Source organism: Alnus glutinosa, chromosome 7 (genome assembly GCF_958979055.1).
Source record: "Alnus glutinosa chromosome 7, dhAlnGlut1.1, whole genome shotgun sequence".
In the NCBI taxonomy this organism is placed as follows: Eukaryota; Viridiplantae; Streptophyta; class Magnoliopsida; order Fagales; family Betulaceae; genus Alnus; species Alnus glutinosa.
In genome coordinates, this window is record NC_084892.1 from 5,073,194 (window position 1) to 5,098,865 (window position 25,672).

The 25,672-nt window shown below is 37.6% G+C and overlaps 2 protein-coding genes across 3 annotated transcripts; one reads left to right on the top strand and one right to left on the bottom strand.

The window, feature by feature from the left end:
* Positions 1–2,461: 2,461 nt before the first annotated feature.
* Positions 2,462–17,956, top strand: LOC133872551 (uncharacterized). 2 transcript variants are annotated; one of them, XR_009901056.1, is made up of 12 exons: positions 2,462–5,618; positions 5,827–6,066; positions 6,512–6,641; positions 8,888–9,040; positions 9,213–9,445; positions 9,564–9,633; positions 13,981–14,187; positions 15,611–15,837; positions 16,298–16,376; positions 16,476–16,616; positions 17,294–17,578; positions 17,663–17,956. XR_009901056.1 is itself a non-coding variant. In XM_062310109.1 (11 exons), exons 1-11 carry the CDS (start codon positions 2,596–2,598, stop codon positions 17,465–17,467), a joined length of 4,677 nt encoding a protein of 1,558 aa, XP_062166093.1. In that variant the 5' UTR covers positions 2,462–2,595; the 3' UTR covers positions 17,468–17,956. The 2 variants fall into 2 exon arrangements, 1 of the variants encoding a protein (XP_062166093.1); XM_062310109.1 differs by having other exon boundaries at positions 17,294–17,956.
* A 3,139-nt stretch (positions 17,957–21,095) lies between these two features.
* On the bottom strand, positions 21,096–25,390 carry LOC133874104 (eukaryotic translation initiation factor 3 subunit E). The gene is made up of 8 exons (XM_062311935.1): positions 25,119–25,390; positions 24,854–25,008; positions 24,072–24,299; positions 23,854–23,975; positions 22,837–23,056; positions 22,207–22,349; positions 21,533–21,670; positions 21,096–21,400 (listed from the first exon to the last, which is right to left on the bottom strand). The coding sequence occupies exons 1-8, from the start codon at positions 25,324–25,326 to the stop codon at positions 21,301–21,303; spliced, it is 1,314 nt and encodes a 437-aa protein (XP_062167919.1). The 5' UTR covers positions 25,327–25,390; the 3' UTR covers positions 21,096–21,300.
* Positions 25,391–25,672: the final 282 nt, after the last annotated feature.

Here is a 25,672-nt window from a genome sequence, read left to right on the forward strand (position 1 = left end):
TTGGTTTTACTCAAGACTTCAAGGAAAACTCATAGACAAGTTAAACTCTTTTTCATGAATAAATTTGATTGGAATCTTGATACCAAAACCTTTTAGCATGGGTTTTGATATCCTCTAGCCCTCAACAATCATCAAACATCTAAAGAAAATCCTAAGAACATCAAGAACACTACATGGTCTTTGGATTGGATTTTGAATCAAACCCTAAGGACTAAATTAGCTAGACATGAATTGAATCTAAGTTAAGCATAAATTTAAAGGAAAGCAGTAAAGAAACACGAAAGAAAGGAATTAAAAACAACTAGATTAAACTTAAATAAATTAGGATTACAAAAAAGGAAGAAAATTAAGAACAAGCTAAGCTAGAACTTGAAATTAAAGAAAGGAGACAAGCTCTCTGGAACTAAGCCCAGAAAACGTGCACTAAAGGAAACTAAAAACACAAGGAATTGAAGTGATACATCTGAGCAAATCCGAAATCTCAAAAGATGCATGATCTAACCTATAACCCTAATCTCATATATATAGAGAATTGGATTTACAAAAGATCATAAAGAGTGAATCTCAGCCGCACAAACAGAGCTGGTCGACGTTCATTTCTGTCCACAAAATCCAACTTTAAATTTGGATCGCACAAACAATACAAAGATCTGAGAATATCTGAACTTTCTGGAAGACACGATTTCGCTCGATCGAATTTATGTCGATCGATCGAGAAGTCGATCGATCGAATTATTGCTGTACAAATAATCGATCGATCGAAATGCCTTGGACAATTTTTCATTTTCTCAGGATCAGTTTCGAGCTCTGGAAATGACCAAAATACCCTTGATGTATTTTCAGGTCTAATTCAAGTATTTTGAATTAGATTTCAACTAAGACCTGAAAATAAGAGAAAACACTAAAACATAACAAAACGTTATATATACAACACGAATTAGGTATAACAAATGTAAATTAAGGGGTCTTGAATTGAATAATTCAAGACTTATCAATAACCATGATAAAATAATGATTTGGTGAAGAATATGTGAAACATTGTTTTCTTTAAGCTCTTGCAACGACCCCTCTTAGATCCAAGCACTTAGCTTCGATGAAAACTTCCCTCCGACCACACGAATTTTCTCGGGAAAAACTAGGGTTTTATGGACAAAGAAAACACTATGGCGCCTAAGCCTAAAACAACAAGATTTCCAAGAGTCGGTCTCCAGAATCGGCTACCTACAAAACCGAGAACTCCAATTCCTAGCCACAATCAAACACCACCCTATCGACCATCAACAAAGAACTCAAGTTCTCGCCAAAATCGGCCATCAACAGAGAACTCAAGTTCTCACCAGAATCGGTCAAAACATGGCAAATCCTAAAGCCTTAAACAGAAACCCAATATACCAAGAATCATCCAATCAACAAAACATCACAAATAGAAATCCAAACCACAACTCAACAACCAATTGAAACCCACAATTTCAAACCCTAAATCAATTGAAAACAAAGAATGAAACTCACGTTTGGGAAGAGAAATTCGGAGCTACAGCCTCAACGGCTACGCCTCTCTCCTCCTTTGTCGCACGTTGGTTGGAGTAGCGATGTGGTGGTGCACGACCTTCAACCGCCAAATACCCAACACTCTCTAGGCGTTTCATTCTCTCTCAGCGCCCTCTGAGAAGAAATCCCACAAAGCTCACGCTAACAGTGATGAAGAAGGCGCTAGAGAGAAATGAACCAAGATGCAAAAGTCGAAAGGCGCGAAGGAAAAGTGAAGAAGTGGGAAGTGAAATAAAGTGATATTTTAGTGAATGGCGTAAGAGCAAATGTGGGTTAAATTTTGAAAGAGTTTTTTACGTGAGTTGGTTTGGGGAAATAATAAAGAGCTCAATGCAAGAGAGTTTTTGAGAACTTTCTATAATATTTGGTAAAAAGTTTAAAATGGAGAGTTTGATACAAATGCTCTAAGTCCAATTAAGTGACGTTCAGCCAATGGGCCAACTCTTATATCGCAGATGTTGTAGGTTCTCTAACTACAGGGACACACCCACGTGACTTACCCACCGGGCCATCGGGACTTGTACATCAAAACCGTAATAATGTTGAGACATGTTTAATGAGAAATGTTAGAGATAAAAAATCTTTGACCAAGAGATATGTACTAAAATGATGTGAAACTTATTCATTGGTATCTGAAGCGTTTATTTTTATTAATTGTTTTGATCGTCTCTAATGAATAAGCTTTACGTCATCTTGATACTCATTTCTTAGTAAAAGATCATAGTATTTCTCATGTTTAATTAAGGAACTACACCAAAATCAAGTTTGAAAAAAAAAGAAAAGAAAAAGAAATATTCTAAAGCCCGCCACGTCACCGAATTTAAATTCCATGGTTTTTTTCCCCGGTGAAAACCCCCACGAGCTAAACGAGGAGCGAATTTATATAAAACCCCCTGTACTTGTAACCCCAACGTTCACGTGCTCTTCTGTTACTTCCAAGCCAAGTAAGCCCCAATAATTCAAAAACCCAATAAGTATTCATATTTACAGAGAGCGAAAGTACTATATCCAAAAACCCTAATTTTCAGCTTCCATCGTCGCCGGAGAATGGCGCCGGCGGCAGTGGAAGTGCGGTCTCCAGTCGCCTCCGCACAGCCGACACCCTCCTCGTCGGTTCCCCAGAACCCTAGTTCCGATTATCCGGTCACTTTCGGTGCGATTGCTTCGAGCGATTTCTCGGAGGATCAGGGAAGTTCGAGCTCTTCGAGTTTAGATGCCGCAGCAAAGTGCGATCGCGGTTCTGGTTTTACTACAAATGTGCCTCGGACGGGCTCTAGGGTGCGGCCGAGGCTGGTGAAGATAAGGAGGCAGCTGGGGAGTCCGCATACGAGGTCGAGGTCACCGGCGAACGAGGTCGTTTCGGGTTCCAATCCGCTCGGGTCGGATTCAGCTCGAGTGGGCGATGGGGCTAGCACGTCGAATGGGGTTTCGGAGAGTTCCGATGGGGTAAGTAATGTTAATAGTGCTTGTAAGAGTTTTAGCTTTTCGATTGGTGATGCTAAGTCTGTGAAATTTGAGAGTGTGGGTTTTGTGTTTGGTGCTAATCGAAGCGCTTTCGATGCAAATTTGGAGTCTGTGGTGGGAGGGTCCGGTGAAAGTGTAGGAAATTCGGGCAGTGGAGAGGGGGGCACGATGAAAGTTGGGAGTGGAAGAGAGTCTGGGAAGATTGAGAATCTGGGTTTTGTGTTTGGTGCCAAGCAGAGTGGTTTTGCGTCGAATTCGTACGAGGAAAAGAGACTGTCCGGTGGAAACGTGGGAAAATCGGTGGTTGGTGATGAGGGGAATGTGGAAGCAGAGTCTGAGTTAGAGCATGGAAAGTTTAGTGATCTTGGTTTTATGTTTGGTGCTGCTCAGAGTAACATGGCTTCAAATTCAAACACAGAAAAGAGAGAATATGGTGAACGGGTAGATAAATTGGGCTCTGAGGATGCTGGGAAAACGAAGGTGGAGATTGAAACTGAGTTTGGGAAGCACGATAATGTGGGTTATGTGTTTGGTGTTAGTCAGAGTGATCTGCGATCAAATTTGAATTTGGGAAAAGGAGGTTCTAGTGGGAATTCAGAAAAGCCTGAAACAGTGACTGAGAAATGTGCTGATCAGAGTGAATTGGGCTCGACTTCAATCTCTAGAAAGAGAGAATGTAGTAGAAGTGTGAGTATATTGGACAGTGAAAATGGTGGCATGTTGAAAGCTGGGAATGAAGCTGAGTTCGGAAAGCATGTTGATATGGCCCACATGGGTTTTGTTTTTGGCAGTAGTTGGTTTAATTCGGCGTCAAAGAACTTGGAAAAGAGGGAGTCTGCTAAATTTTTTGGAAAATTGGATACTGAGGATGGGGGTAAGGTGAAAGTGGAGAGTGGAGCAGAGTCCGGTAAAGTGAAAGCTACTGTTGTTAACTTCGATAGTGATGCTGATAGGCGCTCAAATAATAATTGTGAGAAGGAAGTTTTTGTCTTTGGAAGTGGCAGTAAGAAAAAATCCAGTTTCAATGAATACATGGCAGCTAAGTGCCCAAGTGAAATTGAGTTGAATTGTAAGATTTTTGGAAATTGCCAAAGCATTGAGACTCAGATCGGTGATTTGGGTTCTGATGTTGAAGGCAAGGGAAAATCTGTATTGGGAAGTACTAGTAATGTGGCAAGCTTCTCTAGCACGAGTCCCTTATTTGAACTTCCAGATGAGATGAGGAAAATGAAAATTGATGATTCTGAGAATGTTGATGGTACTCACAAGACTGAAAATTTAGATAAGAACTCATGTGCCAATCATGGGGCTGCTTCCATGTTTCAAAGAAGCGAAAAGGCTTCTGACTCGTTTAACAGAAGTACAGCAACTGGTGCTTCTATTGGAATTTCTAGTTCCAAAGAGTTTTCATTTCAGGCAGGACTCAGTAAGGATTTTGATATGGGCCAATTTCCTCAAGGTCAAATAAATGATGATACACAATGGAATGCATCTGCTGCACCATCTTCATTCTCATCAATTGGTATTGACTGCCAACCAAAGGGTAGTGTTTCTGAAATACCTTATATAGGTGGACTTGAAAATAAGGATGGGAATTATTTTACAAGCATTCCAGATGGACCAGGGGTGTCCTTTACGGCCTTCAGCCAACCAAAATGGGATCCTTCTTTCTTTAAAGGAAATCTGTTTCCTGAAGTAAACAAAAAAGCGGAATTTGCAGTGAAGGGTCGGTCTATCAAGGATAAAAGATTAAAGAAAATGAGGGGAAAATTAAAGCCAGCTTCCTTAAGTAAGCAAAAGCTGGGGCAAGATCATGTGCTAAAGGAATTCAGTTCCCAAGAAAACCCAGACTCACCTGGATGCTGCTCACCCATGGATTTTTCTCCATATCAGGAAACTGCTGCAGCTAATCCACATACAAGGGAAGCTTCCGTGACTTCAGAAGAGTTCTCCTACCTAGATACTGATTTTGCACCTTCTGCTCTGCATTCAACTGTTCTAAATGACGTGAAAGATGAAGATTTGGCTGCTGCAGAAGGATTAGATATCAATATAAGTGGTCAGAAAGCTAGGGAGCAAAACCAGGAGAAGTTTTGTTATCACGATGGAAGGTCTTTTGTTTGTGATTGCCCTTTAAAAGGGTTCTTTTCTGGAGCTGAAACAACCTGCTCTAGTTCTAATACTCAGAAATTCTGCAGCAGCGGTGGTGCTGGTGTTACGTCAACAGAAGTTAGGCATGATTTTACCTCAAACATGGAGAGGCAAGAAAATAATTGTGGAACACAGTTTCATTTTGCTTCAAGTGTGGAAGATATGAAGGAGAATTTTTTTACATTTTCTTCGTCATCCTCTGCACAAGGTAGTTTACCAGCAACCAAGCGTCAACATAGAAAGAAAAGTAGGGGTAAAGTTGGCCGGCATTCATCTGTCATAACTCCAAGTACAAATGTTAACACTCAGCCGTCTTCGGTCCAATTGTCACCCCTTACTAGCACTTCTTCACCAATTGATACAGAGGATAAATCTAGAGCACATGAACAGTTCAAGCAAGGGCATGGCACTTTCTCTGCTGCCATTCAAGAAATCTGTGAGAAGTTTCGACTCAGGTGCTTCTTGCATCATGAATAAGTAACCAGTTTTTGCTTCACTATAACGAACCAGTCTTTGAATATATTTCTGATAAGATTTTATTGATAATTGGTTATGCTGCTTTGATCTGTACTAATTTATTTATTTATTTATTTTGTTTTTTTCTTTTTTCGCCTTATAGAATATTCATTTGTTATTCATGTGCAAGTATTTCATTTGCATCAGGGGAAACCAGGCTTATGATAATCGGGAGCTGTCTAAAGCAGATGATTTATACACACAGGGAATAATTTCTGTCCCATCTAGAGAAAGATCGGGATGCTGCCTTAAGCCACTTTTGTTGTGCTATAGCAATCGTGCAGCTACACGAATGCGTCTTGGAAGAATAAGGGAAGCTTTAGGGGACTGTCTGATGGCTATTGCACTAGATCCCAACTTTCTCAAAGTTCGAATGAGAGCTGCAAAGTAAGACTTTGATTTGTATAATTTCAAATTGTGAGTACAATTTGAATAGCTCTGGATCCATACAGCAAACTTTACTTATTACTTTGGAGGAAATTTTTTTTCAATTGAATAATATGCCATAGCAAAATGTACCACAGGGATTAACAAGACTATATTTGGTGACTCTTCTTTTAGGCCATAGTCATTTTTTTTTGTACTAAAATTTTAGGAGTGGGGTTTATTTACAATTTTGGGTTAGAATTAGTCCTTTGGATCTTGTTTGAACCATGTAGAAACAAATTAGATACGAAATAACGATTGATGAAACTAGCCATACATAAGAACATTGAATTTGGTAATAGAATGGTGGACGTAAGGGCTGAATTTTTGTACCCCTTTCTGCTTTCTTCATTTTTTAAGAGGGCATTGTATATACCCTCTAAATATGTGTTTTTTGTTCCCATAGTTGTCACCTTGCGCTTGGAGAAGTGGAAGATGCACTACAGTGTTTTAATACATGCTTGGAATCAGGGCCTGGTGTTTGCTTGGATCGTAAATTTATAATAGAGGCTGCTGATGGTCTTCAAAAAGCTCAGGTACCGCATTTCTTTCCTGTTATGAATAATAAATTCTAGTTCAAATTACACTTCCTCCCCCCATAAGAGTGGGATGGGGCTAAGGTTGTGAGTTCAAGAACCATTGAGTGTCTGTGTAACTTACCTTTTTAAAAGAGAGTTTGATGATCACATTTTGAGAAGGTTTCCCCCCCCCACCAAAAAAAAAGAAAAAAGTTTCTGATATTCTGCAGATCAATCTTTAACAGTGTTTTAATAAGATGTATTTGGTCTTGCCTTTTGACTTAAGTTTGGCAATATTTTCTCCGTAATGGATTTAAAATTCCTGCCAGATTATCACATACTTTTTGTGTAGGGCTAAAAGCAGGAATTTCCATCATTTGCATATTAGATTTTACAACATTATCTTACAGATAATATGAATCATATCATAGTACTTTTTTCAGTTTTGGAGTAGCCATTTTTTTATTTGTTTTTAATCATAAGCAGGCTGCTCATGGCAATATTCTTATGCTTTTTACCCTATTTGTCTTATATGTAAATAGGATGAGTTCTTTAAGGCCTAGAGATAAGACTTGCATAATTTAGAGCCTCCAGCTTGTTCATAGACACAAAATTGAAGGATAATATTAACATCTTGAAGGATTGGAGAGATAGAAGATTTAGTATGGACATCCCTCTTGTGGATGGAAAATTCATGTGGTCCAATAGTCGTGACGATCAATGTTGGTCTATTGATAGGTTTTTACTATCTCCTGATTGGGAAGAACAGTTTCCTGATGTAGTTTAGAGGAGACTTCGTAGACTCTTGTCAGATCACTTCCCATTGATGCTCAATTGTGGGGTTTCGAGTTGGAGTCGGTATTTTAAGTTTGAGAATATGTGGTTGAAGTCAGAGGGCTTTGTGGATCAAGTGAAAACATGGTGGAAATCATACAATTTTCAGGGTTTTCCTAGTTTTGTGTTGGCATGCAATTAAAAGCTTTGAAAAAGGATTTGAAAAAATGGAATGACGAGATCTTTAGCAATGTTGGGAAGCGGAAAAAGGATTTAGTGGATGGCATTCGAGAGCTTGATATCATTGCAAAAGGTAGACCCTTAATTGAGGATGAAAGGTTGAGAAAAGAAAAAATTTCTAGGGATTTGGAGAGGTTGATTCTTTATGGAGAAGTGAGCTGGAGGCAGAAGTTTAGGGCTCTTTCGTTGAGAGAGGGAGATAAAAACACAATTTCTTCATCAGGTGGCAAATTCAAATAGAAGAAATATACCGTGGATTCTTTAGTTGTTAATGGGTCCTTATCTTCATATTCTACAGAAATAAGGGAGCACATAGTGCAGTTTTGTACTCAACTCTACTCTGAACAGTTCAGTTGGAGGCCAAAGCTGGATGGCCTTTCTTTCAGTTCCATTGGTGGAGGGTTCTTGGTTGGAAAGAAAATTTGAGGAGAGTTAGGTATATGAGGTGGTGAGAACCTTGAATGGTGATATGTCCCCGAGCCCTTATGGGTTCTCATTGGCTTTTTTCTAGACTTGCTGGGAGGTTGTTAAAGAGGATATTATGTCAGTTTTTAGGGAATTTCATGGTCAAGGGAACTTTGAGAAGAGCATTAATGCAACTTTTATTTCTCTTATCCCAAATAAAGCTGGTGCCATGGATGTTAAGGACTTCCATTATATTAGTCTAGTGGGTGAGAAAATCATATCTACGGTACTAGCAAGCAGGTTGAAAAAGGTGTTGGAGAAGATCATCTCAAGTCCCAAAATGCATTTATCAGGAGGAGATAGATACTTGATTCAGTTTTGGTTGCCACTGAATGTCTGGATAGTTGAATTCAATTAGGCGACCCTGGTTTGTTGTGTAAATTGGACTTAGAGAAGGCCTACGATCCTGTGAATTGGGAGTTGTTGTATATGTTGGAGAGAAGTGGTTTTGGGGAGAAATGGTGAGCTTGGATAGCTCATTGTATTTCTACAGTGTGGTTTTTTCATTCTTATTAACGGTGTTCCCTGTGGATTCTTACTGGTTCTCGTGGCTTGAAACAAGGATTCATGATCTATGCAGTACTCAGTGGTAGATTTTAAAGGAATGCTTTGTATTTCATGGATTATGTTACTATGCATTACACTTCCTCTCTGAAATGATTAATCCTTTGTTAATCTTATTTTGTTACAGATATGCTATGTTTTTCTTCTCGGAATTTTTCTGCATTTCTGTGCCTAATGGTTCAATAGTGCGCTGACTAATTATGTGTGTTTGTTACCTGCAGAAAATTGCCGAGTATACAAATCGTTCTGCCAAACTTTTGGAACAGAGAACTTCTGATGCTGCTCTTAGTGCTTTAGAAATAATTGCTGAGGCCTTGTCAATCAGTTTATACTCGGAAAAATTACTTGAAATGAAAGCGGAAGCTCTGTTTATGGTCTGTATGGCTCAATTACTTTTGCACTCATTTATTATTGTTATCAAGTTACTCAGTCATTTGATTATACAATGGTTGATAACTGCTCTTTGCACTCATTTAAGTGTTTATTTTTTATAAGCCTCAAGTTCTGGTCTCAGCATTGGCTATGTTATTTGGTGGCATTTTGCAGTTGCGGAAGTATGAAGAGGCAATTCAGCTGTGTGAACAGAGTCTTTCTTTTGCTGAAAAGAATTTTGCTTCCCCGAGCACTGTATATGTGGATGGTTCTGGATGTGAGAGTTACTCAGCGGTCAGGCTTTGGAGGTGGTACCTGATATCCAAGTGCTACTTTCATTTGGGTAGACTTGAGGCAGCTCTTGATTTACTTCAGAAGCTAGAACAAGTGGGATCTATTAAAGACAAGTAATGAACAATCTTTATGAAGCAGATTTTATCAAAAAATTTCCATTTGCCAATTTAATCAATGCCTTTCTTTCTTTTACTGGCTTTGTGGTTTCTGATACTTATTTAAATTATGTAGGTATGGAATTAAGAATTTGGAATCGTCAATTTCATTAGCTGTCACTATACGTGAACTTTTACGCTGCAAGGTATTCCATCTCTCTATATGTTCATTTTCTCACTTAGATGCTGAATTCCTTTAATTTGACTTCATAGTTACTATTTCATCATTATTGTGTGTTGCATGACTGTTGCTATATAAATCATGAAGCATGAGATTTAAACAATTGCTGTGCTCAATGAAACTGATGAAGGAAACTCTATTAATTAGAACTATTTTTTTTTTTTCTTTTTTTGGGTTTTCCTTTTGTTCTTTTTCTTTTTCCAGTGGAACACAAGAACCGTATCATGTAAAATTAATAATTAGCTCATCCAAACAAAAGACTCGTGAGTACATGCTTTTATAATCCCTCATCAAATAAATTGTTTCATATTTGAAACAATATATTGGGTCCTAGCCCTTGAAGGAATTAAGCATTAGAAAAAAAACATTCAGAATGTTTCTTCCCCCCGCGCCCCCGCAGTTGGTGTCAAGGTGGTGGTTATGATGCAGAACAGTCATTAGCAAAATACAAGCAACAGTTTTCTAGTTGGTGATGGTCTATTTGCTTATGATATATTCCTTTGTTTTGTTGAGGTCAGGGACTTGAGTCGTGGGGCAATTTTTATCTGTTTATTCAATGATGTTATAAATGATAGGGCTTCGAGAACTCACAGCAAATGAGAAGTCATTTTTGTGGCCTGTCTAATGAGTTGCAATCCTTGTAAATCAGAAGCTTATAGTGCAGATTGTGGTCTGGTGAGCTCGATGAGTAATACTAGTGCTTTTGCTGATTTATGTATCACCTGAGTTTTTTTTACTGGTGATTTGTGTCGAATTAACGCTTCAGTCCCCATAGACTACTGAGCAAGGCAGACTGCCCTTATGGACCCCCCCCCCCCCCCCCCCCCCCCCGCCCCGCCCCGCCAATTCTAAGTCTATAGTTCAGACTGCTGAAGCTTGTCCCAAAAAAAAAGTTTACACTTCACACTGCAGAAGGCTGTTTATGATCAAAGAGTCAATAATCAGCTACTCTGAATATATTTATGAGAGAGAAAAAAAGAGGTAGAGCTTCTATGAATTTTTTTTTTTTATAGGAACCATTCTCCAAACATCTATGCAACGGTGGCTACACACTTGTCCGTCCAACTAGCCAACAATTCCACCACCCGTTGAGTTATGACCCACTCTACCCCAAAAAGATTGAACACTGATACCCAACAATTTCTAGGTACATGCAATACCAATCTATCACATTGACATGGCTCGTCCCCAGGTTATGCAGGGTCAAAATCTTTTCTATTGCTGCTGTCCAAACAAAGAAAGCCACTCTTGGAGGGGCATTGTTTCTCCAAATGCTCTTTCAAGAAAAAGGAGAGCTTGCGAGGGGGCTAAGCGCAAGATAAAAAGAACTAAATGTTGTATATGTGGAGGGATAGATTTATTTCTATGCAGGAATGTTCCTATTGTGAATTTTTAGATAGTTGTTCTCTTTCCCCCCTACCTTAGGGGTCCCTTGTATACTTCCTGTGTACTTTGGGTTGCGCCCCTTTGCGCCTTTTCTATAAATTTTACTTATCAAAAAAAAAAAAAGAACTAACCTTGAACGATCACCTTTTGGAAGGGGTCCAATAGATTCTAGCCTCACCACCTTGACTCATCCTGAATGAGTACAATAGATTGAAGAAGGAAAATACCATCTCCACCCACCAATCATGCACTAGTTTGATGAAGGTGATATTCCATTGAAATGAATCATTAGAAAATAACACATGGTCTGCCATAAAAAACTCCTTAAAATGAGCTATATATTAAACAACACTGGGAAAGATGCCTTCAAGGTCTGATCACCCTACCAAACACTTGCCAACATCTGATCTTAGAATTATCTCCCACCTCAAGTATCACAAATCTAGAGAAGTCCCCCCACCTCCTCCTAATGTTTTTCCACACCCAAACCTCGTAGGGTAAGTACAACAGAGTAAAGAAGGAAAATACCATCTCCACCTACCAATCATGCACTGGTTTGATGAAGGTGATATTCCATTGAAATGAATCATTAGAAAACAACATATGGTCTGCCATCAAAAACTCCTTAAAATGAGCTATATATTAAACAACACTGGGAAAGATGCCTTCAAGTTCTGATCACCCTGGTTTGATGAAGGTGATATTCCATTGAAATGAATCATTAGAAAACAACATATGGTCTGCCATCAAAAACTCCTTAAAATGAGCTATATATTAAACAACACTGGGAAAGATGCCTTCAAGTTCTGATCACCCTACCAAACATCTTGTCAAAATCTGATCTTAGAACCATCTCCCACCTCAAGTATCGCAAATCTAGAGAAGTCCCCCCACCTCCTCCTAATGTTTTTCCACACCCAAACCTTGTAGGGTTCAAAAACCTCATTGGAATACCTTTCTCCCCACATGCTCCCAAATTTAGCTCGACCACCGATCGCCACAAGGCTTACCAATCTGCGGCATGACGCCATAACCATGTTTCCAAGAGAGCGCGGTTAAACTACAACATGTTTCTAATCCCAAAACTTCCTGAAGACAATGGGGTACAAATCTTTTTCCAACTGATTAGGTGGAATTTAAACTCATCACAACTCCACCCCACAAGGCAAGTCCCTTTGAAGTTTCTCAATACGGTTAGCAACTCCAATCGGGATGGAGAAAATGGACAAGAAATAATTTGGCAAATTGGATGAAGTACTTTTAATCAACGTGATCCTACCACCCTTTAATAAATAAAGTCGCTTCTAACCTGCTAAACGACCTTTCATCTTTTCAATTGTACCATTCCAGATAGATTTTTCCTTAAACGAAGCCCCCAATGGAAAAACTAGGTACTTCATAGGCAAAGAGGGCATCCTACTTACCAAGGATACTAGCCAAGCTTCCAACATCTTCCACGGCTCCAACAAAGACTAATTTTGATTTAGCCAGATTAATTTTCAACCCCAAGATAGCTTCAAAGCATAAGAAGAGGTAACGATAGATGAAGGAGCTCAAGATGTAGGGTGTGTTTAGGATTGTGATTCCATAGGCAAAAAGTGCGATTTTAAACCAAATCGCAGAAAATAAATCGTTTGGGAATTGTGTTTTTAAAAAATTGCAATTTGAAAACGCAGAAACTGCCTTTTCAAATTGCAAGCAATGAGATTTTTTTTGAAAACGCAGAATTTTAAAGGCTAATATGCGATTTTAAAAGCCAAACTTCGATTTTGCCAAACACTTAGCTACATTTTTAAAAATCACTTTTTTCAAATCGCACATTTTAAAATCGCTATTTTGAAAACATACTTTTTGAATCGCAAACCCAAACAGACCCGTAAACTCTCAATTTTGGCTTTTAGTTCAAAGATAAGGGATTCTAGAGTAGAGGGTTTATGAGAAACCTTCTCTGTCAAGGACTTTTGGTTCTTCTCAATTCTTTGTAGGGACCTATTCTGGGCGGCAGTGTTTTCAGCCTGCCAGTTTAAAGCAGCCTCTGCAGCAAACACCTGTTGCTTTGGAATTCCATCGGCGTCCAGACAGCATTGTTATTATAAACAAAATCAAGTGAATTTAATCTAAAACACCAAATAGTAAAATGCCAATGGCTGTCCAGGAATTTCTACTATGAGTTTACCACTTTCCAGCAAATTTTGTCCATCAAATTTGATCCGATTTTGTTCTTTGCTGCATATAAGGAAACCCATAATTTAAATATTCATTTTTTATATAATTACTATGAATTCGCCTCATTTGAGTGGGTCAAGTCAACTTAATTGTGCAATCCCTAAATGATTCTTTTTTTTCTTTTTTCTTTTTTTTCAGATTAAGGTAATAGATTGGGCAAAGCTAGTTAATCTTGTGCCAATCATCAATTATTACCTTTTCTTTTTCTTTTTTCCTTTTTCCTTTTTGATTGTGTGATTCCCATCATAAGTAATGTTTTTTTTATTAAAGTGATAAAGTGGGTCAAGATAATGCGAAGATTAACTTTTAATCTTCTTAAATTCTCTTTTAAATTAAGCTGCTAGAGTGACTCCATGGTGAAACCACAATAATACCCCTATTTGAAGAATTGACTCTTTCGCTATCAACTAGGGTATTTTTGTCAATCAATCTTCGCATTAAGGAGTTCATGCTTTTATATATAATGTATGTATATACTTATCAAAAAAAATATATAATGTATGTATAGGATTGAATGGATTACTATCTTCCCTTATGTGTTATGTGGCTCTTGATTTGCTCAGATGTTTTATTGTTAAATGAATTTAATATCATATTGATAAATTATTTATGAATTTGCGTTCTTCCTGCTGAATTTATTCATTTGCTTGAGAATTCTGAGACTAATATTCATTCATTTTGCGATTCTTGAAACTAACAGAATGCCGGGAATGAAGCATTTCGATCCAGGAAGTATACTGAGGCAGTAGAGCACTATACCATTGCTTTATCTAGCAATGTCGAATCACGTCCTTTTGCTGCAATCTGTCTCTGCAATCGTGCTGCAGCACACCAAGCTTTGGGCCAAACTGCTGATGCTATCGCAGATTGCAGTCTTGCCATAGCGCTTGATGGAAATTATGCTAAGGTATGCCTTTGAATGTGTATTCTGTGGCAGGCTAGCACATGTATGATTATTAACTCTCTTTTTTTTCCTTTTTTTTTTAATACTTTCTTTAATGAAATGAAAAAAAATCCAGGACTGCATCTTTTTTATTTAGTTGTCCATTAAAGATAGGGCTAACTTGTGATAAAAAGCTTTTTGTTTATTTATGTTTGTCGTTTTCTACTACTGATTAATAATATTAGCTGTAGGCCCTAGTACATTACAGACACCTGTACAATAGAGAGAGGAGCTTAATAATCATTTATGTTCCTTTCCTTCCCCTCTTCATTTTAATATTCCGTTCTTTTCCATTCCTTTGTGAACTCTCAAACACACTTTTAGAGGATTGCGCAATGAAACCACATTTGACTCTTTTTGTTTGATATAGCACTCATTGTTGATGTTCTATAACTTCTCTCTTTATATTTTGCCCATATGAGAAAGCGATGTCTGGCTAAAAGGGTAGTCTTAGGGCCTCGGGCCTGGACTGATTTCAAGGAAATCCATAACCTTCATAGTGCTTCTGTGTCATTTGTTTTTATCTTATTGTGACATTTTCTACGGACTCTGACTTCTCTGTTAAATTTTACCCTCTATCCATTGCAATATTAGTTCATCTTTTTAATTAAAAGCAAAAAAAAGAAAGTAATACGTGAAACAGGAAGTTATTATTTTGAAGTTGTATGAGATAATACTTCATTCTTTTATCCTGTTAAACGGCACATTTGTGTTGTTTGTGTCGTGTCTTGACTTCTGTTTGCACCCAATCTTAATTCAGCATCAAATTGTAGATGTGAAGTGCAGGTCATGTCCCATACCCATCCTAGGTTACACTGCCCTGGACACAGCTACAGTTCTATGTAAAACATCTTAATATATTAGACTTTACATCCTCTTATATTTATGGTAATCAGCCTATTATGAAGTGGTTCTTTAAAAGAAGTTTCTTGAGTGCATATCTAACTATGATGAATGTGCTTACCTTTTGCCATATATTGGATATGGTATTTCCCTCTTCTTTTTTTCTTTTTCTTTTTTGACTTTTATGCACAAGTTGAACAGAGGATGAAGAGGCTGTTTTATGGCCTTCCATTTGTTGGTTTTTGTTTTCTCTTCTTATTAATAGCCCTTTGTCACTAGTGTTCAATTTTATTGTAAATGCTTCAGAATGAGAAGCAAAGTATGTATTATTTGTTTGCTCTAATTTTGCCAAGACATGAAAGAAGAAAGCATGTAACATTCTTTTCTAAGTGGTCACACTTTCCTACTTAATTTTAACGATTGTACCATATTTGTGTTTTCTGTTTCTTATATAAGTTAGTCCATAACTATATTGTCAAATAGTTTTGCACATTAATTAGTTCTTTGTCATTATTTTTGTGCCTGAGCTCCTGCTGTTATGCAGGCTGTTTCTAGAAGAGCCACCCTACATGAGATGATCCGAGATTACAGACAAGCAGCTAGTGACCTCCAGCGACTACTATCCATTCTTGAAAATCAATCAAATGAGAAAGCCAAACAGTCTGGCACACCAGGTAGCAGCATAAGAGAATTAAGGCAAGCTCAACGGCATCTGCCTTCGATGGAAGAAGAAGCTAAAAAGGAAATTCCCTTGGATTTCTATCTGATTTTGTAAGTTTTTCATTTCAGTTGGAGCCTTCAGAATTTAGTTTTTTTTTTTGTTTTTTTAGTTCTGCATAAGACATTTTGTGTTGAAGTCTATAGTTATTATTTAGTAAAAAGCAGAAATTCTTGGTGATGGTGCCTGAAAATGTGTTTTGTAGTTGTTTCTTGTGAAAGGGAGAAGGGGGGGTGGGGGAAGCGGTTGTGTGTGGCGGTTATGGGCACTTTGGCTTAACACACTGATAAGGGATAATAATGTGAGAGGAACCCCTTATTTTACCCAGTTTTCTATGGTTATCTTCTGTTAAGTTCTATGGTGGAAGTAGCTGTTACTGTGATTGCTGTGTTTAATAGGGTACATGGTACTGTCACTTTGAAGTTGTTGAAGCTATTTTTATGTGACTTTTGTGTAGTAATGGCATATTTCACGCTTCTACGTTATTTATTACTTGAAAATCTCAAATGCCAGGGGAATTAAACCATCTGACACAGCATCTGATATCAAAAAGGCATACCGTAAGGCAGCTCTCAAACATCATCCAGACAAGGTTTAAAGCTTTTTGTGCTCTTCATTTAGTTTAATCATTATTTGAATTCCATACTTTTTACTCATCTTAGGATTGGATTATATTTTTGGTGGGTTTTAGGCTGGTCAGTTCCTAGCAAGAAGTGAAAGTGGAGATGAGGGGCAACTCTGGAAGCAAATCTCCCAGGAGGTTAACAAGGATGCTGATAGGCTTTTTAAAATGATTGGAGAGGCATATGCAGTACTTTCAGACCCCACTAAGGTTTGCCACCCACATGATGATCAAAACTTGAGAAGTTTTTATGCTTTATTGCACCATATATTTCCGGCATTATTTCTATTCAGCACTTGTTACATGTTTTACTTGACATGTGTGTGCGTGTTTGTATATTTATGTATTCTTTCATGTTCTATTAAAAATTAAGGAAAGACATTAATATGACCGCTTAAACCTCAATTCAAATCTACCTTGGGCACATGTAAATGGGACCCATTTATTCCTGGTGACATGTAAACTAGTACTTTCGAAGTAGAAGCTTTTGAATAATAGGACAGTTAGTACCATCTTGTGTTTTTTTAAAGCAGATATAAATTTTTGTCAATTAGTGATTGGGAAAATTTTCATGTCTGAGGGGCCAAAATCATTTGATCAGTGTGATTATGACACCAAAAATCTCTTCTTTTGGACATACATGGTGATGGACATTGGTAAATTTATCTTGTCTGGTGACAAATCATAGGAATTTTCACAGCATTAAGGCAATATAGACAAGGTCCATCATTATAGGGAGTCTAGTTTTTTTTTTTTTGTGTGTGTGTGTTGACTGGTCTACCCCCTCAAGATCTGTCATCCCTTATTTTTGCATTAGTTTTCTTCTTATTTTTATTGTTGTATTGACCAACTTTCTACTTTGTCTCGACGAACCATTCTGTGAACAGCGCTCAGAATATGATCTTGAAGAGGATATGAGGAAAGCCCCAAAGGAAAGCCACAGAAGCGGCAACTATAGAAGAACTTCAGATACTCAGAGCTCTCCATTTCAAAGAAGCTCCAACAGACGAAACTGGCAGGAGAATTGGAAGACTTATGGCAATTCAAATTTTCGATGGTGAGAACTAACTGAAAGAGGCATATATTTTTGAAGTGACTGGGTCATGGCAGTTTATAGCTGGCCCAAGTTCCACAAAAGATCTATGGAAATGACTGGGTACTGATCTAGTCAGGTAATTTACAGATGAATAATGCACTTTGTTAGAAGTGACTGTGCCTATTGGTCTAAGGGAGAGTGCTATGTGCATATATTGCAGTTTTGAACTGGAGGATTCTATATGATCTAAAGAGTCGTTAAGGAATAATTGGAAAGCACAGGGAGTTTTGGTCCCGATATGCCGGCGACATTCATACATGTAATCTATTACTTTGAAAAGGAAAATGGCCTTGACACTACATCAAAGCCCTTCAACCAGTGCTAATTATGGAGGAAGAAGAGCTGGGGTTATTTGGTATTCTTCAATTTTGACACAAATTGTAATCTTTGTATCGTTCTTACAGATGTTACAGATGCTTATTTATAGAAGAAGATGAATACTTGATTGTTGTAACCTTGAAGCTTTGCATCTTTTGGCGTTATTTTTTTTATTAATCTAATGGAAAGATGATCTAATAAAATGTTGCCACAAAGAACCCGGAAAAGATCTGAGTTGGCTAATAAATTGATGAAATAGTTCTAATTCATTAGGCAAGATCCCTGTAAAATGGCCAGGTGCCGGAAGGCAAGCTCGGCCAGCGGAGTAAGTGATAGGAAGAAAAGAAGAGGTGGTGATCCGATGAAGTTTGTTTTGAAGTAATTTAGGCAGCACATTATAAGAAAGTTCATATGGGATTCACCTGCTCAAATAAATTTTGGGTTGTTTGGCCACCTATTCGAGCAGGTGAGTGTTATATTGTTACGTGGATTTTTATATGTGCCGTTCAAATTGCTAGAAATTCTTATTCTCTTTCAATTTGACTATTCGAATTACGTAAGAGGAGGCCGGAGGATTCACTTGCTTGAAACAGGTAGGTCTTGTGACTTTCTTTTTATTAGAGTTATCCGAATTACAGGCAATCCGGACAACAAATTCTAGGAAATTTAGATGTCAAAAACCTCTTGCCAAGAAGCAGTCAAACCTATCAATGACAAAATTTGGGGCCAAATTATACACCCATTGACGAAAAGCAATTTTTAAGAGTAAGGGGAAAGCCACTTGCGATAAATAGCATAGTTTTGACCCCTGGGAGGATCGTTGGTGGTCAACAAGTGTTGGCTATGTAGCCTTAGCAGTTTGCAGTTTTGCATTATTTCTCCTATGGCGTTGGAATCTATATTAGAGGAAATTTCTCGAACTCGCTCTATTTTAAGGACAAATGTCAGTTTAATAGTGGGTTGGAAGAAATTTTGAGAAAAAACTGTTATTTTCTCACTCTCCTGATGATATGAGAAAATTGAGATAGCCTTAGAGAGCATTTGGAATTGCGATTTCTCATGCCAAAAGTGTGATTTTAAATTAAATCGCACAAAATATACCGCTTGAGAGTCCGTTTTTAAAAATATTGCTATTTAAAAAAGTAAATTAAAAAAAATAAAAAATACGTTTTTAAATTGCAGGCAAGGGAGTGCGTTTTTAAAAACACACTATTTTATAAGCTAAACTGCAATTTTAAAGATCAAATCGTGATTTCACCAAACGCTTAAATGAATTTTGAAAAATTATGTTTTAAAATCACAAGTTTTAAAGTCACTATTTCTTAATCGCACTTTTGCAACTACAAATCCAAAAGACCCTTAAGACACGAAGTTCTTAAGCTAAGCTGAAAGCCTGGATGAAGGTGTTCTTTCCTTGTATAAACCAAAAATGTTGTGAAGCAATTGACGTTTTCAGGATCAAAGTTCACCCAGGATAAACGGCGAGTAGCAGTCATGACAAGAAAATTTGGTTAGACTATCGAGAAGCATTGAGGCCATGGATTGGCTGGTCTCCAAAGTCTATTACTACTGCATGAACATTGTAAATTTGTAGGAAGCTTTACTTTCTAGTCTAAACTGATGGCTTTCCACCACCAAGTTTTTTAAGTAGATAACAAAAGGAAAATTATGACTAAGAATAACAAATTAGGGCTTGGAAATCCAACAAGAAGCACCAGAGAAAATATAAATTAAAAGGGAATACTTCAAAGGAATGACGCGGTCCTATTGATTCTTGGCATAAAGACCAAAAACCGAAGCCGTCAATTAAGGCAATTAAGCATGGTGCGGATAATGGCATGATCATCACAAGATTCTTCAACCCTACGTAAACCTCTCAAGAAAGAGACTCAAATAGGGGCATGACCCTTGCAATACCTTTCAACCCTACACAAACACTTGCAGGGTAACAACTACAGAGCACAAAAAGAAAATACAAAAAAACAAAAACAACATAATAACCACAAAAAAGCCCAAAAAAAATAGAGATAGCACAACAAAACCACCATAGAAAATCGGCAACAACATAGGAAGGCAAAGTGGAGAAAAGGAAGCAACGCATGAGGCTGACAATTAGAGGCACGTGAAGGAACAGCGCCTGCAGAAGAGGCCAACAGAGCGAGTGCCACCGCAAACAACCGACAACAGTAGCGGTGGAAGGAGAGGGGGAGAGACATAGCCGCCATGCGCCAGCGAGTGAGATTCACTCGCTGGCGCGTGCAAGACACGCTCTAGAGTGTGGAGGTCCGAAGGAGGCACGACTGGAATCGGCAGAGGCGGAAGATGACGGAAAACACGATAGAGTGGCTCGAGTTGCGCAGGATATTGTGGAGGAATGCAGATCTAGCTTCAAAAAATTTAATTTAAGATCCTTGACAAAACCGACAGTAGACACGATGAAAGAGGGGGATGACCGATGCAAACTGTGATGGTAGTAAGGAAAAGAGAAACAAAAACTCCAAAGACGTAGACAGAGCCTTCGAAAAGGTAGATAGGAACTCCGCCCATCTCATATTATTTTTGGAGATTCACTATGTCATGAGATCAACTTCTCTCAAGCTCTTTGTAAGGTTCCAAAACCAAATTATCATTAAAAAAAATAAAATCAAACAAACAAACAAACGAAAAGACAAAAAACAAGTAATTTTGTGAAACATTACCTTAGACCAATGTAATTTTCCCTATTATCTGTTCATTATAACAAAATGGGAACTAACCATAGATTCCTATCCGAGCGAATTAATCATAGATTACGGTTGACATAATACCGAACTTACTTTCATTTGGATAATAATCAGACAACTAGCTGACCACATTCTCAACAAAGCATTCTGACTCAAGTCCATTTCATGATCCAGATGTAATTTCACAGATCTAATGGTCTATATATTATTATATCATTTAATTTTTTTTTTTAATTATCCTGGCCAAAAGTGGGGTGCCAAAGCGAGTGCAAACCAATTCAGGTTCATTATGTAAATCAAGAGAAATTGTAACTTTTTTAGATTCATTATGGGAATCGAGAGAATTTATAACGTTTCTAAACAAGATGAGATTTTACAAATCTAATGGTCTATATATTATCACGTCATTTAAATGTTTTTTTTTTTTTTTTTATCTTTCTTTGGTAACATTCACCTGGCCAGAAGTGGGGTGCCAAAGCGAGTGCAACCCGATTTTGGTTCATTTTGTGAATTGACATAATTTATAACGCAAAAGATAGTGCGGGCAGAAAATTGAGTCAGGCAGTTCTCCATTGTCATAACTGTAGAAAGTAAAGAAAAAGAGCAACATCTCTTCAAATCTGAACAAGTTAACAGCAAAGCCTGGGGAACAAAAAACATAATTATCTTTGCCAGAATTGATTATCTAGTCGCTAACACTGGGAATTTTCAAAGGAAATAAATTCTGAATGACTTCTTAGAAACTTCACTACCAAACTTAACGTGCAGGCTGTGCCTGTGCATGTTCCAGAAGTTGACTGACTAACTTGTAAGTACGTCCTGAAAGTGCCTTGGTGTGGTCTATTAGCTGCTCATACCTGAGAAGTGAAAATTAATTTAAGAGGCAGGTCAAGAAAAGAATGATGAGGGAACAAATTTGAGTAGAAAAATCTGAGAAAATGCTACATTAAACGATAGTTGTGTATAAATTTGAAATATATAGCACTTACACGTTGGGATGATTGGGTTCCATAATAACCGTTCCTAAGTGTGAATCAATCTTGGCATCAAGCTTTGAGCCCCGGATAAGATTCACAATCCATCTCTCAGCCTCCTCATAATTCAAATTCAACTTCTCAGCAAGAACTCTGCCACAAAAGCAAATCTCAATTCAAATTCAACCCAATTGATATGCTCTTGATGATGGATTCGGTAATCCCACAAAATGAAAGAAAAGTGACAATTTCAGACATCTTTGCAAAGTAAGCCAAAACCTTAAACACCTTAATCAAATATACTTTTAACAACTTAAACAGAGCTTCAATGGTCATAAGCCATTAATGTCGCAATTCTAATATGAGATCCAAACAAATACATATCTAGCAAATTCTACAGTCAAAGTTCATTTTAGAGTCATCTCAAAAGAGGTGCTCAACGTAGATTTGATGTGTTTCAGTTAAATAACTCATTACTCACATTATATATATTCTCATTTCTTGAAATCTAATTTGGAAGTGAACTTTTTAACATAGAATTAGTGTTTCAGTTAAGGAAGAAGCAAGATCGCTGGGATATATTTCAACCCCCTTCCCCAAAAACAACGAAAAATATTTTTATTATGTAAAAAAGTTCATATTTCCACATATGATACTCCAAAATACAATATCAAAGAGCAGGTACATACCCCATGTCAATGCGCTGATGTATTCGGCAGTAGGTCTCAAAGATAAATAGGCGAGCATTTTCAAGGAACTCATCTCGTAGTGGTACAGTAGAAAAGTTTCCTTCTTCAACTCGTTTGCCGAGGAAGGGATCATTCAATATTACCTACATCGTCATAATGGGTTAGCATAATTTAAAACGTAGGCTATACCTAAAATTTTACAAAGTAGCGTTATTCAAGGAAGGGATACGAGATGCCATTCTTGAATCTTGGTATTACTACTAGAGTAATGCTATTCTTGCAAACTTTTTGATTATGAAAAATCGATTCAGAAGTCAAAATGCAATCTGACAGTATAAATGAGATCAAATTTGAGAAATGTTTGAGGATTTGCAAGACTAGCATTAGTCTTACAAATAACTGCTTTTAAGCAGCAATGCAGGTACACTGAAAAGAAGATTTTAACCCAACATACTTCCAAGGGACACCTTCAAAAAATTAAAAATATCCAAAAAAAAAAAAGGCCGGAAGTCCCAAATAAACACCAGAAAACAAAATTTTGATTCTTACATTCTCATTGGGCAAACCCAACCACTCAAGGTATGGGAAATACTTTTTTTTTTGTGGAAAATTAAGGTATAGGAAACTTACTTCTTCACACTCCTTCATCTTCTTTTGAGCCCCATCAAAGTCATAATTTACATACACACATGCTAAAAATTCCGTAATGGGATCTTTGTAGGAGTGTTGCTCTTGCTGAACAACCTTTATAAATTCTTTGAATTGAGGTCTCCTCCTTTTGTTGACAATGAATGCAGTGGCTAAGTAGCGTAAAAGATGGGGAGCACTTGTTTGAATGGCATTAAGATACCTGATATAAGAATATCCCATATTCTTAGATTGGGCTTGATGAAAAAAATCTGATTTAAGCAGATACACAACAAAAGAAGTCTCCAAATATGCAAAGGGTGGAATAGAATCTGAAAATCAAACCAAAAGCATATAAGCTCTTAAGCATTAGTCGATGCAAAATGTGCATGTTGGTTATCCCTGACCAACAGTGCAACATCCTAGGTGAAATCATATCTGTTGGTTCTCCACTTATGACTGTCAAGCCATGTGAACCAAAAGAAAAATAGCAAGGTACTTATAGTGTGGTCCAACTGCTCAAACTCCATATTTTTCATAAGTTAATATTCCATTATAAACTAGTCATGTTTTAAGGAGGAAGTAAAAATGTCAAATAACACAATTTCATCATCATAAGATAGAAGAAACGATTGAAAAGAAACAACCATATTCTAAATCAAAGCCAGTACTTTGCTTTTTTCTCTTTCAATCATTGTGATCCCAAGTTGTCTAACTGGAAAAAAAAAAAAAAACCTAGCAAATTCAAAAGAAAGACTAGAGAAAAGTGAAGATAACAAACAAAATTACATATACTTGTTTTATGAAAATGAAAAGGATTGAGAAAAGAATAGGCTATTACATTTACAAAGGGCCAGAGTGATGACTGAATTATTACAGCCATATGAACAATCTTCAAAGTTAAAGTTTGGGGGACTGGCAGGGGGAGTATTTAACAAGATTAGACTCAGGTACTATGAAGCAAGCAAATTTTCAAAACAAGCTAAATAGAATAGAAACTGACAAGTCCAGAAGGCATACTTATCCTGATTAAACAGATCAATGATCTGCGTTCTTCCATTGTCATGGTTGAAAAAGATGAATAGACTCCAATGCATTAACCATATTCTATTTTGCACTTGATTCATTGGTGATGCAAAATTCTGCAACAAAATTACCATTGCTAAACATATCTTCACTGAAACATTAAAAAAGCTGAGTGCATAACATGAACAAGTGGAATATGAAAAAGAAAATACCTTTGAGTCAATAATTTCTTTCAACCGATTAAGCTCTTCAAGAGCAATGTCCCAGTTTTGCATTAAAATCTCAGCTGCAAGCTTTCCCCACAATGCACTCAGACTCCTCTCACTATTTGTGCATAAGGCCCTATACTGATACAGATAGTCAGCAGCGCCAGAGTAGTTTCCACATTCAAACTGAAATTTGGCATACTGATACAAGGCCTCTATCTGGTCTGTTCCGATCTGGTACGAAAGAATCATCATACATAGGTTAAAATTCAAGTAGAAGAAAGGGATAGAATTAAGACTATGCATGAATGTTCCTATTTTGAATTCTTAGATAGTTGTTCTCTTTCTTCCTTACTTTAGGGGTTCCTTGTATACATCCTGTGTACTTTGGGTTGCGCCCCTTTGCGCCTTTTTCAATACATTTTACTTATCAAAAAAAAAAGAAAGGGAATGTTCAATGTTCTAGGTGTCAAACTTAACATACAACGCATCTAAACGAACTTTGGTCATTTTCACAACAGTTCACCGCTATCTCTCATTGCATTTTGCGCATAAATTTCTAAGATTCCAACATACACAACGCATCTGTAACGCCCCGGATATCGGAGTGTTACAACATCACTTGGCAACTCGCTTCAATGACACAAAATCAAAATTTTCAATCAGACCCAAATACTAATACCAAGACCACATATAACTAAACATCCCATCGAATCCAAACTACTAAGAACGTTAAACCCACAACCAAAACCTCCTACGAAAATAAATAAACAACAAATCAATCATACCTGGTATCGTTCACTGAGCATTTGGAGATTGTACTGCTTGTCAGATCTTAGCTCCTGCACGGCATTTGGGTTCTGCAAAAAAGCGACGAGCGGTGCCGCCGCCTCCTCCAGCGCCTTGAGCCTCCCCACCACCTCCGCCCTCCTATCCACCATATCTACGCATATTGAAATCACACCCACAAACGAAAACTTATAAGAACCGCATGCCCATATACGCATACAGACAGATACAAATAAATTATTATAGAGAAAGACAGGAAGAGACCTTGGGGGACCTCTTCGGCGTGATAGAGACTCTTGTGGATATCCATGGCGTAATCGACCATGTTGGTCTTGTTGAGAAGCTCGATCTTCGACTTGAGGATCTGCTCGTCCTCATGGAGCCGGCGCTCCTGGAGAAACTCCAGAATTGGGAAGACCAGGTGCCGGTCCAGGTGCGGCGCTATGCGCGGAGTGAGGTCGTAGCTCGCCATGCCTCTCAACTCTCTTGCTAAGGATTTACAAACCGATTCTGCGTTTTAGGTTTACAAGTTCCCCAGGGTTTTGTATATATACCACTCTTCTCCAATGTGTTTTTGTATCGGGTGTTTTCTTAGGCCTTTATACGGGATAATTGTACCGTCGGTCCTTAGAATTGGCCATAATTATTTTTTATTCCCTGTATTTTGAAAAGTTTATGAAAAGTCAGCGTGTTAAACCATAATTACAAATCAATTCCTAAACATATTTTTCATCTAAAAGCTAACAAATTCCGTTAATTAGTCACATAATACCTAATAAAAAGTTAACATGTGTCCATTACACCCCTAACCTCTGGGG

Coding starts and splice junctions, on each gene's coding strand:
- LOC133872551 (XM_062310109.1), top strand. CDS start 2,596: ATGGCGCCGGCGGCAGTGGAAGTGCGGTCTCCAGTCGCCTCCGCACAG. Junction 14,188..15,610: donor TTGATGGAAATTATGCTAAG/GTATGCCTTTGA, acceptor GCTGTTATGCAG/GCTGTTTCTAGAAGAGCCAC. Junction 15,838..16,297: donor TTGGATTTCTATCTGATTTT/GTAAGTTTTTCA, acceptor CTCAAATGCCAG/GGGAATTAAACCATCTGACA.
- LOC133874104 (XM_062311935.1), bottom strand. CDS start 25,326: ATGGCGAGCTACGACCTCACTCCGCGCATAGCGCCGCACCTGGACCGG. Junction 23,057..23,853: donor GATCTGTTTAATCAGGATAA/GTATGCCTTCTG, acceptor TTCTTATATCAG/GTATCTTAATGCCATTCAAA. Junction 22,350..22,836: donor AGATGAAGGAGTGTGAAGAA/GTAAGTTTCCTA, acceptor ATGACGATGTAG/GTAATATTGAATGATCCCTT.